This window comes from Bos grunniens, chromosome 1 (genome assembly GCF_055505025.1).
Source record: "Bos grunniens cultivar Pamir isolate PY7600 chromosome 1, Bosgru_T2T1.0, whole genome shotgun sequence".
In the NCBI taxonomy this organism is placed as follows: domain Eukaryota; kingdom Metazoa; phylum Chordata; class Mammalia; order Artiodactyla; family Bovidae; genus Bos; species Bos grunniens.
In genome coordinates, this window is record NC_141165.1 from 59982542 (window position 1) to 60001923 (window position 19382).

At 43.7% G+C, this 19382-nt stretch overlaps 1 protein-coding gene across 1 annotated transcript in view; it reads right to left on the reverse strand.

Moving 5' to 3' along the window:
- Window positions 1-151: 151 nt before the first annotated feature.
- The window catches only part of LRRC31 (leucine rich repeat containing 31), a 29137-nt gene continuing 9906 nt past the window's right edge, over window positions 152-19382 (reverse strand). Inside the window, 8 exon segments of the mRNA XM_086393772.1 lie at window positions 152-649; window positions 3827-3994; window positions 7239-7406; window positions 10589-10647; window positions 10649-10751; window positions 11532-11699; window positions 12215-12382; window positions 17402-17545. Of these exon segments, the coding sequence (XP_086249898.1) occupies window positions 294-649; window positions 3827-3994; window positions 7239-7406; window positions 10589-10647; window positions 10649-10751; window positions 11532-11699; window positions 12215-12382; window positions 17402-17545 (1334 nt within the window). The 3' untranslated portion in view covers window positions 152-293.

The window sequence follows — 19382 nt, forward strand, 5'->3', positions numbered from 1 at the left end:
AATTCTAGGGAAAGAAAAAAGGAAATGCATTACTGGAATCTAAACATTTTGTCAGTCCTTCTAAATAGAAAGTGAACTAACTATATATCCAAACAAATGAAAACCCATTGAAAAATGTCACCATTGTTTCATAAAATAGAGCATAAAGGCATGTTCATATTAGATTATCCTAGGCATATATTTACAAAGCTCTTGTAACATAAATCACATTAAACAGCCCAGAAGCTGGTATTCCTTTGACTTCACCAGGATTCACTCATGTTCTTTTCTTCTTCCTTTGGGTGACGTGTAGCTTAGTTGAGCCTTGGAAAGTCAGCTTCCTGAAACCCACCATGGTCAAAGTGAATGCTGCTTCTGTGATCTTGGTCAAAGCCTTGTAGTTCCTCCTCCTGTGAAGCTGGGAGAAGCCACCTCTTCGTTGCTACCTCAGTGATCTTGGGAAGTTTGGTCACGGCACTTATCAAGTGTCTAAACCATTGTCCGCACTTCCTAAAAGTTGATGGCCGAAGGCTGATATCCAGCTCAGTTAATTCCTTGAGGAGCCACAGGTTTTGGCAGAAGATGGTCCATCCTGCCTCACAGATGCTGTCGTTATAACTCAGGTCCAGCTTCTGCAGCCTGGCCAGGTGACCTGTCTGAATTACCGATGCTGAAAAACAAAATCAGTCTGCTAAAAGCCAAGAACACTTTCTAGTGCAACTGTTTCCCACTTCCAATAACACAACACACTGGCTCCAGGATTTGTAATAAGAGTGGCACTAAGTAATAGAATGTTATTAGCTAGCAGTTTTTTTTTCAGGGCATTTAAAATTACTCTGGTAACACCTCTCTGCATTCCATGTACAGCTTGAAAATGGATTTTTTTCTCCTTCCAAATTCCAACCCAAAGAATGTCTTTTCTGGTTGAGTTCATGCTCTCTGCTCTCCTGGAGCCCCAGCTCTTGCTGCAGACTTTCTCTAATTAAATGTGAGGAGTGACTGCTCACTGGCTTTAACTCAGGATCATTTGTGAATAGGCTTCTTGCTGTTTAATGCTGTTTCATTATTCATTGTTTATTTATTCATTTTTTTATTCAACAGTTATTTGAGTACTTTCCATGGACAAAATATACTTGGATAATTTCTAATTCATGGGTCAATTAGAACCTTTCACACATGGGCCAATTTTTCCTTTGAATAGCACACATTAGGTAGTATCACAGTGCTACCTAAAATGGCTCTTAATAAATAATAGTTAATGAGGAAGCTAAGAAAAGGAGCAAGGAGAGACAGCCAGAGCAGACATGTGCTTCCCTTTTCAGCCAAAAGCAGGAATGGGTTACAGAGATGAGATGGGCAGAATCTCAGAGCTGGAAGGGACCCTGGAGGGCTCCTCATTCAACCTCTAGATGGATGATCAGAGAAGAATCCCTCTCACAGCCTCTCTAAGGGGGACCAGCCCAATTCTGCCTTAGGCCCCTTTCAGGCTGCCCCAGCAGAGGGAAGCAGCTCTCAGCTGGAGGAAGCCACGCCTCTGGGCCCCATCTGACCTTGCCACTGCCTATCTGCTGGGAATCTCAGCTCCCACCACGTGCCAACCATGCAGTGTTGGACAACAGGTCCCCTCAATGTCCCCCTGTTAGGACTAAACATGCCCTGGCCCTTCAATCATTTGCCACACATCATGGTTTCCAGACCAAGCAGGATGCTCCATTCCCATCAAGGCTTACTCTAAAGCTTTAGTAACCAAGACAGTATGAAATTGGTAAAAGAATAGATGCATAGACCAATGGAGGCTTCCCTGGCGGCTCAGTGGTAAAGAACTTACCTACATTTTCCTCTCACCCCCCCTTAACAGTATCTTTTTCATAGCATAACTCACAGTTTTGATAAAGATCTATTTATCAATTTGCTAATTTGGTGGGCAGAGCTTTCTGTGTTATATCTTAAAAACTTTTTGCAAAACTCAAGTTCCCAAGTATTTTTCCTAGATTTTATTCTAAAGGTTTTACAGTTACATTTTGCTTATCCATTTTGAGTTATTTTTGTCCAAGTTGTGAGATATAGGCTGAAGTTAGTATTTTTGTGTATGATAGCTCAGTTAATCAAGCACTGTTAGTTGAAAAGACTTACTGAATTGCTTTTGCATTTTTGTCAAAAATCAATTGACCAGTTTGCAACCCCATGGACTGTAGCCTGCCAGATTCCTCTGTCCATGGGATTCTCCAGGAAAGAATACTGGAGTGGGTTGCCGTTTCCTTCTCCAAGGGATTTTCCCGACCCAGGGACTGAACACACGTTTCTTGTGTCTCCTGCATTGGCAGGCAGATTCTTTACCACTAGCACCACGTGGGAAGGCCTCATTAGTCATTGCTGCCGCTGCTGCTAAGTTGCGTCAGTCGTGTCCGACTCTGTGTGACCCCATAGACGGAAGCCCACCAGGCTCCACTGTCCCTGGGATTCTCCAGGCAAGAAGACTGGAGTGGGTTGCCATTTCCTCCTCCAATGCATGAAAGTGAAAAGTGAAAGTGAAGGCGCTCAGTCGTGTCCGATTCTTAGCCGGCCCATGGACTGCAGCCTAGCAGGCTCCTCCGTCCATGGGATTTTCCAGGCAAGAGTACTGGGGTGGGGTGCCATCGCCTTCTCCCATTAGTCATTAGGGAAATCCAAAATAAAATCACAGTGATTTGTCCCCATCTTCTAATTACAGTGTTTGGCCATAACACTTGTTTGGAAAACACGTATTTATTCCAACTAGATTGAAATATCAGAGAACAGTGTGGACGTAACACGAATTTCTTGTTTGCTTACACATAATTCATCCACAGGAAACACCAGGTGAACAGAAAAAACTACACCCAGCTGAGCAAAGCCAGGAATAGGCGTAAACAAAATCCACACATGCACAGCCCTCCCAAGGACAAGGAGCCTTGCCCGTCCACATCCGGTTCCAACTTTCTATCCTATGTCAGATAACCCTTCTTCCACCACCATATCTGTATCTATCTCCTTTTTCTTTTTTTTAATGGTTGGCTGCACCTGGTGGCTTGCAGGATCTTAGTTCCCCAACTAGGAACAGAACCTGCACACTCAGAAGTGAAAGCATGAAGTCCTAATCATTGGACCACAAGGAATTCCTCCATCTCATTTTATGAACCAGTCTCTACTGTGTATTTGGTTTTAGAATTGCCTGTGTCTATTTTCGGAGAAGGCAATGGCACCCCACTCCAGTACTCTTGCCTGGAAAATCCCATGGACGGAGGAGCCTGATAGGCTGCAGTCCATGGGGTCGCTAAGAGTCAAACACAACTGAGCAACTTCACTTTCACTTTTCACATTCATGCATTGGAGAAGGAAATGGCAACCCACTCCAGTGTTCTTGCCTGGAGAATCCCAGGGATGGGGGAGCCTGGTGGGCTGCCGTCTATGGGGTCGCACAGAGTCGGACACAACTGAAGTGACTTAGCAGCAGCAGTGTCTATTTTAGGGCTTCCCAGGTGGCTCAGTGGGTAAAGAATCTACCTGCAATGCAGCAGATACAGGAGATGCAGTTTCGATCCCTGGGTTGGGAAGATCCCCTGCAGGAGAGCATGGCAACCCACTGCAGTGTTCTTGCTGGAGAATGCCGTGGACAGAGGAGCCTGTTGGACTACAGTCCATGGGGTTGCAAGCAGTTGGGCATGACTGAAGTGACTGAGCACAAACCAGCTTTCTCCCAAGCAGATGTCAGGGAGCAGAGAATGTGCACAGGCCTCCTTGCCTCCTCTGCCTCCCTTCCCCCAGGCTGGCAGGGCAGGCACACTGGGCTCTGAGTGTCAGGACAGCTTTGGAACCAGAAGATACAAACCCAAGAGAGCCATGTCCTCTGTCACCAGGGAACAGCTGCTCAGCCTCAGCACTTGAAGAGACATTGAAAGCTTTAATGTCTCCAGGAGCAGCTTCAGGTTACCGCCAATACACTTATTCCAAGAAAGGTTGACTATTTTCAGAGCAGGGAGGTGAATGGAGGCTTCAGCTGAAATTGACAGCGATAAGAATAGTAATAACTTAGACTTCCTTAGAGGTCATAAACTTTGAACTTGAGCAACCTAGGCTAAGGCAACATATTATCACTGAGTTAAGACAGTTGTGGGCTTCCCTGGTGGCTCAGATGGTAAAGAAACCTCCTGCAATGTGGGAGACCTGGGTTCTATCCCTGGGTTGAGAAGATCCCCTGGAAGACCCACTCCAGTGTTCTTGCCTGGAGAATCCCCAGGGACAGAGGAACCTAGTGAGCTATGTCCATGGGGGTCACAAAGAGTCAGACATGACTGAGCAACTAGCACTTTCACTTTCAGAGACATCTTAGTTGCAGCATGTGGGATCTAGTTCCTGAGTAGGGATCGACCCTGGGTCCCCTGCATTGGAGTGTGGAATTTTAGCCCAGGGACCACTAGGGGAGTCCTGAGATCCAGCAGTCTTTGGATTGAATTGGGTGAAAGAGGGACATCATTTCTGGGTGTGGGCAGTACCCTCCACAATTCCTTGTTTCTCCTGCCTGAAATCCATGGATTCAATTTATGTTTTCTATTTTCATTTGGAAGAAATTTGGAAACTTTAGAAAAGTAAAACTTGGTTAAATGGTTAATTCACTATCAACTGGCATTTCTCTCCTTCATCTCACGTTTAAGAAGGAGAAAGAGATAAACAGTTTTCTCATCTAGTCAATATTTCCAGAGTGTGTCCTGGTTTTACATATCCCACTGGCTTCTGAAACTGAGACAAGGCCACACCTTCCTAGAACTCTGAAACACCAAAATGTATTGTGTTTACTTAACTGCAGTTACAGAAACAAGGAAGGGAAATAGTGTATCTTGGAAAGATGTTTAAAGGAAATTGAAAGATTTTCTGCATAGTTCCCAGTTTCCCCTAACATTAAAACTAACCAGAGCAACTTATTCACAAGGTATAGTCATTAATTACATTTTATATTTTCTTTCTAAAAAATGTTTGAGGGGTAGATATATATTCTTTTTATAATATCTAATAAGAACACCTCTCCCACTCATATGATAGAGACCTATCAATAAGAAATTGAACTTTTTCTTCTAAAAATGATATAGAGAAATATGTGTATATTTACTTGATTTACTTCTTTTTTATTGTTGGTTTACTTCTTAATTCAAATGGAATAAAACAGATCTTTCTTGACTTATGGTGGGATTGCATCCTGATACGGAGAAGGCAATGGCACCCCACTCCAGTACTCTAGCCCAAAAAATCCCATGGATGGCGAAGCCTGGTAGGCTGCAGTCAATGGGGTCACTAAGAGTCGGACACGACTGAGTGACTTCACTTTCACTTTTCACTTTCCTGCATTGGAGAAGGAAATGGCAACCCACTCCAGTGTTCTTGTCTGGAGAATCCCAGGGACGGCGGAGCCTGGTTGGCTTTCATCTATGGGGTCGCACAGAGTCAGACACGACTAAAGCGACTTAGCAGCAGCAGCAGCAGCATCCTGATAAGTTGAAAATATCTTAAGTAAAAAATGAATTTAATACACCTAGGTCATCAGTATAGCTTTGCCTAACCTGGTGGGCTACAACAGTCCATGGGGTTGCAAAGAGTTGGACAGAACTGAAGTGACTTAGCAAACATGCACACAACCTACCTAAACATTCTCAGAACACTTATATTCATCCACAGTTGGGCAAAATCATTTTACACAAACCCTATTTTATACTTACGTGTTAGATATTTCATATACTTTATTGACTATTATACTGAAAGTGAAAAACAGAGCTGTCTGGGTATTGAGTGGTTGTTAAGTTTGCCTTTATGATGGCATGAGAGAGTATCATACCACATTATGTATCACTAGCCCAGGGGAAGATCAAAATTTTCTAAGTGTGATTTTTACTGAATGTATATTGCTTTTAGAAAGTAAAAGTCACTCAGTCATGCCCGACTCTTTGCAACCCCATAAACTATGTAGTCCATGGAATTCTCCAGGCTAGATTACTGGAGTGGGTAACTGTTCCCTTCTCTAGGGTATCTTCCCAACCCAGAGATGAAACCCAGGTATCACACATTGTAGGCGGATTTTTTACCAGCTGAGCTACCAGAGAAGCCCTTGCTACTGCTGCTGCTGCTGCTAAGTCGCTTCAGTCATGTCTGACTCTGTGCGACCCCATGGACTGCAGCCCACCAGGCTCCTATGTCCATTGGATTTTCCAGGCAAGAGTACTGGAGTGGGGTGCCATTGCCTTCTCCAAGAGAAGCCCTTACATCATCTTAAAGTCAAAAACTGTTAAGTTAAACTGTTATAAGTCAGGGACTATCTATAGATTCATGTCACATGATGCAATTTAGTGTAATATCTACTTGATTATGATTTTTTGATTGTGTAGCTATAATTGAAAAGAGTTATGCCTTCTGATGGCCCATCAGACTCACAGCAATCCCAATTTATATTGACCTCAGTGAAATTACAAGGTACTACAAATGTGAACCTCCAAAGTTGGTTATACAGCCATCCCTCAGTATAGACAGGGATATTGTTTCCAGAACCCATCCATACTGAAGTCCCTTATGTAACGTGGCATAGTATTTGCACATAATATATGCACACCCTCCCATATATATACTTTAAATCATCTCTGTGCTGTGCTAAGTCGCTTCAGTTGTGTTCAACTCTTTTCAACCCTATGGATTGTAGCCCACCAGGCTCCTCTGTCCGTGGGATTCTCCAGGCAAGAATACTGGAGTGGGTTGCCATGACCTCCTGCAGGGTATCTTCCCAACCCAGGGATTGAACTCGCAACTCTTATATCTCCTGCATTGGCCGGTGGGTTCTTTACTACCAGCACCACCTATATAATACCTAACACAATATAAATTCTATCTATATAAACAGTTGCCTGAATGAGGCAAATTCAAGTTTTGCTTTTTGGAGCTTTCTGAAAAATTTTTTTCCAGAAATTTTTTCCAAATTATTGTTGACCTGCTGTTGGTTGAATCCACGGATTTGGAACCCCTGGATACAAAGGGTCAACTCTGCACACTTTAAATGTTAAAGGTTAAATTTGCAAAAGCCAGAAATCATCCATGTGGCCTTGAAAGTCACTTTTAAAAGAGCGTATTTCTTGAAAAGAAGACGGATTGATACTTCAATGTGCCTATGGCTGAGTCTTGGAATGAAAATCACTTGGAGGGAAACAGAGGTCTCCCTTTCGGGTGTTACTGTGCCAGTGTCTGCAGGGACCCAGAGAATCGCTTACCCAGGGCAGTAAAAGTCTTACTCTCCAAAGCACAGTTGCTGATTATCAATGACTTCAACGCTGGTAAAAATCGGAGCCTGCTGAGTAGGTTTTCAGAATAGCTGCCCATCTCTTTGTTGGCAGATAAATCCAGTTCTTGAAGACTTGAGAGTAAAGGGATAACCTGAGCTGTTAAAACATCAGGGGTGACATGGCTTAGGCAGCATCTCACAAAGGGTCTCGGGAAGTGCCACAGTCTTCTTGATCAACAAGCATGGCTCTTGCCTATGTGACCCCTGCCCTTCCTTACACACCATTCCTCACCACACACGCCAGCCACTTTCCCCAGCATGCAGCTTGGGCTCTTCTCTAAGCCTCTCTCCAGGCTGGAAGTAAAGAGCAAAGACTTCGGAGACAGAGGAAACTGGGTTCTCATCCTGTTTGTTGCTAAAGAACAGTGTGACTTTGGGTAAATTGCTTAACTTCTCTGAGCCTCAGTTTTCTCGATGATAATAAGAACAATAACTACTCCATAGAGACAACGGGAAGATAAAATGACTTGGTATAAATAAAGTGCCTGGTACAGTGCCCGGCTCACATTAACTGCTCAGTTAATGTTTGATATGATCATTCTTTCCTCAGAATATAAGTCAGAAGTACTAGGAAGGCAATGAAATCAAGCAATCAGAACAGATGTCTGTTGGGACTTCCCTGGCAGCCCAGTAGTCAGGACTGCACGCTTCCAATGCAGGGGGCCCTGGTTCAATCCGGGTTGGGGAACTAAGATCCCACATGTGGCTACATTTTTTTTTAAATTAAGGTATGTACATTGGTTAAAAAAAATAATAATAACCAGATGTCTGTTGGTAACAGCACCAGAGTGGGGTCCTGAGGGCCCCTGCTGAGCCAAGAGGGACCCCTGTTTCCCTGTCTTTCTGCTGCTTTTCGTTCTCTCAGGCCTTGGCCCTAGTTCTTCCCAGTGTGGGAAATAGAGTTTCCTGGGAACCCTGTGGGGCTGACTCACCTCCTCAGAGCCTTCCAGGGCCACCAAAGCCACAGGAACCCTGTGGTCACAGTTACATCACCCTGTTCTCTTTTCCTCCCACCCCTATTACGTGACTTGTTTGTGTATCTATTGTTCATACGCAAATCTTCCGCCCTCCCTCACTGAAGGTGAACTCCGTGTGCAGCGGCTGCTTCCTGCCCAGAATGTGCATCAGAGTCTGGAAATCTGAGGCACAAACATTAGTGGAAGGAGAGAAGGACAGGAGAAAGGAAGGGAAGGAAAGGAAAAAAGAGGGCAGGTACTTGTGATCCCATAGATGCAACCATCTCTCCCTCGTCTGATGCCCACAGCACGTTGTATTCACCATGTGTACCAAGTCACTTCAGTTGCATCTGACTCTGTGACTCCGTGAACTGTAGCCCGCCAGGCTCCTCTGTTCATGAGATTTCCCAGGCAAGAAAACTGAAGTGGGTTGCCATTTCCTTCTCCAGGGGATCTCCACCATGTATTTGGTTTATTTCTGCCCCCTCCAAACTGAAGCTCCTGACTCTGAATTTCCCTTAGCCTGCAGCACAGGGCCTCGAACAATTAGATGATTAATCAGATATCATTGGCTAAGTGATCCATAATTCCCTTTCTTTGAAGCCATTGAGAATGATCAGATAAAAGAACCATTCAATTCTTTAACATCACAAGGTAGAAAACAGGATGTATTTGCAATTTTTCCTTTTTAAAATTAAGCAGGAGGACCATGCAATTCTTACTAAATAACCATTACCTTTCTGGGGCCATTTACTCCTGTTGGTGGCTGTGAATCCAGATAATAGAGGCTAATCTCTCGGTTGCACTAGCAGTGACAATTCAAGTCCTCTAGCACTTTAATCTTCATCTGAGCAGCAGGATGAGATGTGAGGTTTGTGTTATTCAGTTGTAGCAGGGGAAATTCACTATTTGGAATCCGATGGACTGATAATTCAGGAGTGTCTCCACAGGTATGACACTCATAAGTAAAAGAGATGCTGATCCCATCACACTCTCCATTTGAAGCTCAAAAAGGTATTGTTTACTATTTTTAAATCTTCATGAAAGACTCGAACTCATCTCATTTTCCCAAATTGAAGGATAAGCATCTAAGAAACAAATTAGCAGGGCTAAAAAAATTGATATTAGACCCAAAGACCTATTTTGCTGTTTTCTTCCCCCAATTGTACGAAAAATGACAAAAATTTCTTTTTCTCGTTCTTTATTGATTGATTCAGTCATACATTCAACAAGCATTTGCTGGGTGCCAACTACATGCCAGACCTTGTGCACAAGCAATAGAGAGATACTGAAGAAAGCCATCCCTACCTAGGAGGAGCCCATAGTTCAGAGAGAAAGCAGAGCATGGCTGGTGTGCGTGGGAGTCAGCACAGTGTAGTTGGAGAAGTTGACGGGGGAAAGAAATAGAGAATGCAGTCAGAGTCAGAGGAGCAGGAAAGCCATCTAGACTCTTGCAGTAATCTAGGCATGAACTGACAGTGGGCTGGAGCAGGAGGTAGAGGTCTAAACAGTGAGCCATGGTCAGATTCAGGGTATATCCTGAAGGTTTATTGTGGCTGCAGATGGAATAAAACCCTTCATCTCTACGGCTATGCTTGCTGTTTGTTAGGGGAAATTGCATATATGTTGCCTGTTACAGGACTGTATCTGTGGTAGGAAAGTAAAGGTAGTGACCGACCTAAAACTGTAATTATGCACTCTCCATGGACTTTTTGTAACTTCATCTTATCTAAGTGCCTTGGCATAACTTGTGAGAGAGAGTGCCTCAACACCCTTCGTTTTGGCTTTCCCTCTACATCCTTCTTTGTAATATGCTTTGTGACATTAACAGATTCATTTCTAAACAGCCACAGGAATTCAGAATTTCTTCCTCGAGTGCCACATCTATCCTTCACAGATGTGTATAGGAGTTTAGATTCACTAACATTCACCAACTGAACAAACTCCAGGAGATGGTGAAGGACAGGGAAGCCTGGCCTGCTGCAGTCCATGGGGTCGCAAAGAGTCGGACATGACTTAGCAACTGAACAACAACATTTATTGGGCACCTAATATTTGCCAAATACTATATTGGGACATTCACAGAACTTTTATGATGTGATCCTCCCAGTAACTTCATAAACAGTACATCTCAGATTTGCCAGTTTCCCAAATGGCAACCCACACCAGTACTCTTGCCTGGAAAATCCCACGGACGGAGGAGCCTGGTAGGCTACAGTCCATGGGGTCGCAAAGAGTCGGACACGACTGAGCGACTTCACTTCACTTCAAACATATGCCAAGGCTCTGAGAGCCCTCCCTCAGCTCTGCAGCACCTACCCGCTCAGGGACAACACGTCGTCAGCCGTCAGCGAGCACTGGCGGACATCCAGCCCCTCCAGGCTCCAGCGTGGCCAGCCCTGTGATGTCTTCAAACCCTCCACCCAACTCCTTGTTGCAGGAAAGGTCTAGTGTCCTCAGCTCACACAAGTATCTAAAGGCAGCATCTACAAAGAAGGTCAAAATCCCACTCTGACATATTACAGGACAGTCAGCAGGAGTGGAGCAGGGCAGGGGGCAGGCATGGAGAAGCGAGACTAAGAAAATACATACACTGTGATGACAAGAGCCCAAATGGAGGGATAACTGTCTGCTTTGCACCACTAACCGCTTTGGACCTGACAATGGCTTCAAACACTCTCCCTATGACCTGCATTGATTGCTAGTGCTTTGCTCAGATTTCTGCAACTAATGGCTCTTCCTGTACTATCCTTGAGCATTGGTACATTAGCAGCATTCTAGACTTAAACTGCCAAGGAGAAGGATAGGACAGGCTCTAGAAGATGCAAGGATAAAAATACATTTCACTTCGTATTCTCATGTAATGTGGGTACTCTATATAGCAGAGTAAATTTTAACTACAGATGTCACTGAAGTTGTTTTTATCAGCACCAATTCCTTCCTACTACTAAGCATAAAATAATGCTGGCACTTTCAAAAGTAAGAGAGAAATGGAGAGCTTTAGTAGCACACTTTTATTTTGCTCACTGTCTCTCTCAAATCTAAAATACCCTGGCCTTTTCGGAGCTGGCCATTTAGTTTTGTAATTGTAAAAATACATACTCACTGTAAAAGACGTGGAAAATCAATAAAACTTGAAGATTTAAATTACCCATGATCTCGTTCCCCAACCTAACCTCTGTTTCTAGTTTGTTATATTTCCTAACAGCTTAAAAAATTGAACATAAAATAAAATTATATAGAAGCTTCAGTCATTGCTAACTCACCTAGTAGCTTGACACTCTTTTGTGACAATCCACATGAATGTAACTTCAAGACTTTCAGGTTTGAAGTACTTTTTAGTCCATGAGCAATACTATTGAGACTGCCACCAATGTTTCTGTTAATAGAAACATCGAGTACTTCAGGGTTTTGCAGTCTAGGTAGCAACTGACCTGGAAGGAAAGAAATCCAAAGAACAACTCAGTAAAGATGCAGGGTGTGGGACTCCTCTGGTGGTCCAGTGGTTAAGAATCTGTCAGCAATGCAGGGGACACGAGTTCCATCCCTGGTCTGGGAAAATTTCATATGTCATGGGGCAACTAGGCTTGCAAGCTGCAACTATTAATACTAAAGCCGGTGCTCTGGAGCCCACAAGCTATAACTACTGAGCCCATGCACCCTAGAGCCAGTGCTCTGCAAAAAGAGTGGCCCCACTTACTGCAACTAGAGAAAGCTCACTTGCAGCAATGAAGACCCAGCACAGCCAAAAAAACAGATGTGGGTATGAAGGTTGGGGTGGGTGGGGGTGGGGTGGGGGGAGTGTTACATCTTCATGTGACCTGGGATATAGTGAGCTACTTTTTCAATTCAGGGTGAGAGGAAACATGGCCAGTATCAGCTCCCAAGCTCTCCAATTATGGGCATCTTCACATTTTTCCTGGGAAGGACTCTACCAAATTCTACTTACCTACAAACACTCCATCTTCTGATGTGAGGGTACAGTCCACGAGCTCAAGTGTTTGTATCTTCCTCCCTTGTTGCAACGTCTGGAGGATCAGAGGCAAGTTTCCTCCCACTTTACTGTTCCAGGACAAATTCAACTCTTCAAGTTCAGGCAGCACTTTAAGTGCTTCTCCTGTTTAAAAAAAAAAAAAATGGTCCAAAGATCAGGTTGGTTGCCAGGTTCACAAAGCAGGGAATTCATTTCAAAGTCAATACAACCATCATTTATTGAAGCCGGGCCAGGTCCGGGTTTGATGCCAGGGAACAGGGAGGAGAAAAGGACCCAGTTCCTACCCATGACCAGCAGGGTGAGCTTCTAGGCACAGCCAGAGTTCTGAAACCACGCTTATAAGCAAAACTTGTAAAAAAAAAAAAAAAAAATCCACCTGTCGGTAAGATGGGTGTATGGGTGTGTCTTAGTCACTCGGTTGTATCCAACTCTTTGCAACCCTACGGACTGTAGCCCGCCAGGCTCCTCTGTCTGTGGAATTCTCCCAGCAAGAATATTGTAGTAGGTTGCCATTCCCTTCTCCAGGGGATCTTCCTGACCCAGGAATCAAACCCAGGTCTCCTGCATTGCAGACAGATTCTTTACCTGAACCACCATGATTTTACCAAATCGTTTTTATGGTAGTAAATATTTCTACCAGTCCATCTACTTTCTCTCATCCACCCTCTTTAGGGATCATTATTGCTGAGAAGCTTGTCCAGAGGTAGAAATATAAAAGATTTAGAAAATAAAACATGAAGATTTAAATCACCCATAATTTTATTCCCCAGCATAAACACTGTTATATTTCAGCCAGAGGTAGAAGCAAAAGCAGGGCACTGGCCATCACAGAGGAAAAGCTCACTCTGACATCAAGAATGTCACATACAACTGATCCAACCACGGCAGGGAGGAATGTGTAAGAGAGCACAATAGGCATTAGCAGCTCATAATGCCCTAGGATGCAAGCAGCTCATGACAGCCCTGGGGTAAAGAAGGATGCGGTGAGCAGGGATGAAACTTAACATTCCCGGGGCCACTTCACACAGGAAACACTTGAGGGCTACAGAGTGGAAGCCGGGAGAGAATGGGGGGTCAGCCCTTAGGAATGATTGTCATTGCTTTGGGGGCAGAACAGAATGGTGAGCTGCACACACAGAAAATGTACTTTCTCAACATGTGGAGTCAATCTGAACACCAGTTAAGAGTGTTGGAAGGTCCACTGAGTCCAGAAACCTCTATTCTACTGCTGGATACTGGGTGTGAACTTCTGCCATTGATTATTTATTCTATGGTTTAAGGTTTTTCGGGCTTCCCTTGTGGCTCAGCTGGTAAAGAATTCACCTACAATGCGGGATACCTGGGTTCGATCCCTGGGTTGGGAAGATCCCCTGGAGAAGGAAAAGGCTACCCACTCTAGTATTCTGGCCTGGAGAATTCCATGGACTATACAGCCCATGGGGTTGCAAAGAGTTGGACTTGACTAAACAACTTTCACTTTAAGGTTTTTGGAGTCCAAGAGCCCCACTTAAAAATGCAAATTCTTCAGGAAGTTTAACAACATAAGCCGATAAATGTATCATTTTGTATGCCATTGCCAGTCAATGTGGAGAAGGCAATGGCACCCCACTCCAGTACTCTTGCCTGGAAAATCCCATGGATGGAGGAGCCTGGTAGGCTGTAGTCCATGGGGTCGCTGAGAGTCGGACACAACTGAGCGGCTTCCCTTTCACTTTTCACTTTTATACATTGGAGAAGGAAATGGCAACCCACTCCAGTGTTCTTGCCTGGAGAATCCCAGGGACAGGGGAGTCTGGTGGGCTTCCATCTATGGGGTCGCACAGAGTCAGACACGACTGAAGCGACTTAGCAGCAGCAGCCAGTCAATGGGGTGTGGCTTTGAATAGCCCTGAGGCATGTCCAGGATCAGGGAGAAAGGGCATGATTGTCTGTAGTACATCTAATATTGGAGCACTATACACTTGCCATCCTACACTAAGCAATTGTAACAGGTGTAATAATGTTGCAATGACTCCTGATTTATGCTTTCTTAACAATAAACCATTTACTCTCCTACTCTTCTTATGCCCCATCTGCCATTAAGGCTAAGCAGAGTATGGATGATAAGAAAGCTCCTCCTGGTAAAGAGGATACAGAAGTCCTTCCAGAGAGGATAAATTCTTGAGGAGAGGGAAGAGGACACAAAACATCAGTGACAAGGTTGCAGACTCTCCTGGACGAGATGAGTTTGGAGTGAGTCCCAGGGTAGAAATTCCACTTGCTGGGTTTCCCTTGTGGTCTGTGGTAAAGAATCTTCCTTGAAATGCAGGGGACACTGGTTCGATTCCTAGTCAGGGAAGATTCCACATGCCTCGGGGCAACTAAGCTCCTGTGCCACAACTACTGAAGCCTGAGCGCCCTAAAGCCTGTGCTCCTCAACAAGAGAAGCCACCACAGTGAGAAACTCACGCACTGCAACTGGAGAGTAGACCCTGCTTGCCAAAACTGGAGAAAAGTCTGTGCAACGAAGACCCAGTGCCTGCAAAAATAAAATTAAAATTAATTAAATTTAAACATTAAAAAAAGAAAATTTAATCTCTGGTTCCTTTAGGTTGGAGGATCATGAAAAAGATTAGATTAGTCCAAAATAAAGAAACTATACTTCTTTTCATGCCTGAGTAACAGTATGTTAAATTTGAGACTCTGCTACATGATAACCAGCTGCTAACCTGTGAGGCTAGAAAGGCAATGCCAAAGAATGCTCAAACTACTGCACAATTGCACTCATCTCACATGCTAATAAAGTAATGCTCAAAATTCTCCAAGCCAGGCTTCAGCAATATGTGAGCCGTGAACTTCCTGATGTTCAAGCTGGTTTTAGAAAAGGCAGAGGAACCAGAGATCAAATTGCCAACATCCCTGGATCATCAAAAAAGCAAGAGAGTTCCAGAAAAACATCTATTTCTGCTTTATTGACTATGGCAAAGCCTTTGACTGTGTGGATCACAATAAACTGTGGAAAATTCTGAAAGAGATGGGAATACCAGACTACCTGACCTGCCTCTTGAGAAATCTGTATGCAGGTCAGGAAGCAACAGTTAGAACTGGACATGGAACAACAGACTAGTTACAAATAGGAAAAGGAGTATGTCAAGGCTGTATATTGTCACCCTGCTTATTTAACTTGTATGCAGAGGACATCATGAAAAACTCTGGACTGGAAGAAGCACCAGCTGGAATCAAGATTGCCAGGAGAAATATCAATAACCTCAGATATGCAGATGACACCACCCTTATGGCAGAAAGTGAAGAGGAACGAAAAAGCCTCTTGATGAAAGTGAAAGTGGAGAGTGAAAAAGTTGGCTTAAAGCTCAACATTCAGAAAACGAAGATCATGGCATCTGGTCCCATCACTTCATGGGAAATAGATGGGGAAACAGTGGAAACAGTGTCAGACTTTATTTTTCTGGGCTCCAAAATCACTGCAGATGGTGACTGCAGCCATGAAATTAAAAGATGCTTACTCCTTGGAAGGAAAGTTATGACCAACCTAGATAGCATATTGAAAAGCAAAGACATTACTTTGCCAACAAAGGTTCGTCTAGTCAAGGCTATGGTTTTTCCTGTGGTCATGTATGGCTGTGAGAGTTGGACTGTGAAGAAAGCTGAGCGCTGAAGAATTGATGCTTTTGAACTGTGGTGTTGGAGAAGACTTTTGAAAGTCCCTTGGACTGCAAGGAGATCCAACCAGTCCATTCTGAAGGAGATCAGCCCTGGGATTTCTTTGGAGGGAATGATGCTGAAGCTGAAACTCCAGTACTTTGGCCACCTCATGCGAAGAGTTGACTCATTGGAAAAGACTCTGATGCTGGGAGGGATTGGGGGCAGGAGGAGAAGGGGACGACAGAGGATGAGATGGCTGGATGGCATCACTGACTCAATGGATGTGAGTCTGGATGAACTCCAGGAGTTGGTGATGGACAGGGAGGCCTGGTGTATTGTGATTCATGGGGTCGCAAAGAGTCGGACACAACTGAGCGACTGAACTGAACTGAACCTGTGAGGCTAAATTGATCATAGAAAACCACAGAAAGGTAATTTTGGATGGGGAAGTAGGGAAAGAAGGCATTATCGATTATTGAGTGCCTACTATGTGTCAAGCATGTAGTAGGTACTTTATAAAAATTATTTAATTCTCACAATTTTTTGAGGTGGATATCATCCTCATTTCAGAGATAATAAAACCAAGGCTGGGAAAGGTTGTTTAGTCCATGGTCACAAAAATAGTTAGAAGTGGGACCAGGATTTGAACTAGGATCTGGCCATTTTCTAGGGAATGATTAGAAAGAAGTGCATCTGCGCATGCTCAGTCGTGTCTGACTCTGTGACCCCCATGGATTGTAGCCCACAAAGCTCCTCTGTCCATGGGATATTTCTGACAATACTGGGGTGGATTGCCATTTCCTCCTCCAGTTTAGAGAAAAGACATTGGCATAAATTTTGTTGCTTTTACAGAAGTCTTTGCCGAGATGTAAATGATCAAAATACATAATTGAAATAAAGACTTGAGATGAAAAGAAGACTAAAAAAGTATGTCTGGCATCTAAAATCAGCAAGCATTCCAGTAAAGCAGCTGGGTTAGCAGCATGACAAATTTTAGCCTACATTTTAGGTTATTCAGTGTTCAACATACAAAACTAACTTAATTGAGGTTCTGGTTCTATTTAAACCATTGCTTTTATTTGAAAAATCTTGTTTTGATCAATTTTTTAAAAAATAGGAATGGGAAAATAGAAAAGCATTTTGAGATTGGAAAGGATCTTAATTTATCTATCCCAACTTCTCTGTGTTACAGATGAGGTAATGGATCCAGAGAGAGCAAATTTTGCAATTATCATTTCCATTTAAACTCCCTGAGACCAGAGGCTTGGTCAGCCTGTTCCCCTCTTTATCCCAGGGCTTAGCGCAATTCTGGGTGCAGGTTACATAGTTCTCTAGAAAGTGCAAATGTTCAACACAGCATTTCATCATGTACTGACAGCGCTCTCGTCCTCGTCCATGGGAATCCAAGGGGAGTGGTCACCCAGGTAATTTGCCCTTGAGGGTTTGGATTGCAGAGATCCTTCCAGGCAAGCACTCTCTCAAGGGAAGCATTCATCATACCCAGTGCCCAAACATCATCAGTGGTACATCTGCAACTACTCAGCCTCAGGATTTTTAACTTGCTGACAAGATGCATTTGCTGGGTGAGTGCATGGAGGTTTCCACGTGTGACATCATTCCAGGAAATATCCAGTTTTTCCAAGTCTGGGAGAGAAGGCAGCAAAGCAAGTAGAAGTGAACACAAGAAAAGACAGATTTACATGTGGAATTTGTGATCTGTAGTAAGCAGGATTCATCTGCTGCCTGTTGCTCTGTAACAGGAGAGAAGGAGGATGGACAGGCTGACTTTCCGCACAGCAGGGCTCCCTCAGGTGTGCAACTGGAGACGTTGTGATATTACATATCCTATTTCTTGGGACCTTTTTTATTTCTGCCAAATAACTGCATTCTGAAAAGGCAGTGGTGTTTCTGTGAGATTTCTTAAGAGTTCCTTTACTGTAGAGGAAATGGCAATTCAGCTACAACTGTTACTACCGCCGTCACTACAATGTGTATCCTGGTCCTTTTATTTTGCAAACCCTCTAACAACCATCACTCTGTCATTCTATTGGATCCTCAGGCCGAAGGCCCGGGGAACACTCCGTTGGCCAGGACTGCTCAGACAGTGCCCGTTAACTATTTTTTCTCATCTAGATCACCTGGGTATCACCATCTTACAAACCTCCTGTTATACCTACATGGGCCAACATGTGGAGGTTTAGACAGGTACAAAGCCTGACCAGAACCTTCTCTGAGTCTCCTCCATTGCTCACGAAAAATGAAGTTACTCTCTGTGAATAAAATTCTCCAAGGTTATCTTTATCTCCTGCGGCAACAAGACTTGAGTGGAAATGCCAAAGTCAAGGCTGGAAGGTGTCTTGGCTTGCTTGCTTTTAAATCTGTCTTGGATGTAAAAATAGTGGCAGCAGTTAGACCTCACATGGTGAGCTTCTAGAGTTACAGGCACAGCAATTCCTGACCTTCCACCATTCTGAAGAAATTCTGAAGACGCACTTAGGGGCAAAAAAATATGTTTATGTTTTCTTTTTACCAGCGTTCAAAGTGTTAGTCACTCAGTCATGTCCTACTCTTGGCAACTACATGTACTATAGTCCACCAGGCTTGGACTTGGGATTCTCCAGGCAAGAATACTGGAGTGGGTTGCCATTTCCTTCTCCAGGGAATCTTCCCAGCCCAGTGATCGAACCCAGGTCTCCCACATTACAGGCAGATTCTTTACTGTCTGAGTCATCAGGGAAGCCCAAAGCACTTCAGCAATTTAATTTTGTTTACCATGCTCTTAACTTTACAAAGTATGAAAGTCTATTGAACACATTAGAAGGCAAAAAACTAGGATTCCTGGGACCCGCTCTGGAAGATTTCAGTTTAGTGGGTTTGGATTGGACTCAAGTTTATGCATTTGCACAGGTTCTGCAACATTCTGACATGTACACAGGCATTTGAGAACCACAGGCACGGTTACAGTTTCCTGTTAAGAGATCTGTCTCAAATGTAATGGCATGGATTTTAATTAAAATAGTCAAGGACAGCGCCCCCTCACTCAAAACGCAGTTCTTTTGATTCCTCTGTTGGTAGACACATTTAATGTGATTAAATACTTGACTTAAGATGTCCAAAAAAAGAGAATCTTTAAGAAGGTGATAATGGTATTTTGGGGAGAGGGTTCTTTGCAATCAAATTCCTGCTGGAGTGTCACAAACAGTAGTTCTTCTTTTGTGTAAAAAAAGGTGTGAGCAATAATCACTGGGAATGATACTTTTCATTCCACAGACAACAACATGATGCCCCTTTAAACTCCCAGCAGGGCTTGGTTTTATGGATGAGTTTATATCATATACAGGAGGAGATGAGTTTCAGAGAGAGGTAATTAGTGGAGAGGTAAAAGCGCTTAGGAAAAAACAAAGCTCCCTCCTAAATTTGGGCTCAAATCTTTGAAACTTGAGGAAGAATCAACTGACTTTTTTTTTTTAAATAGTGATGT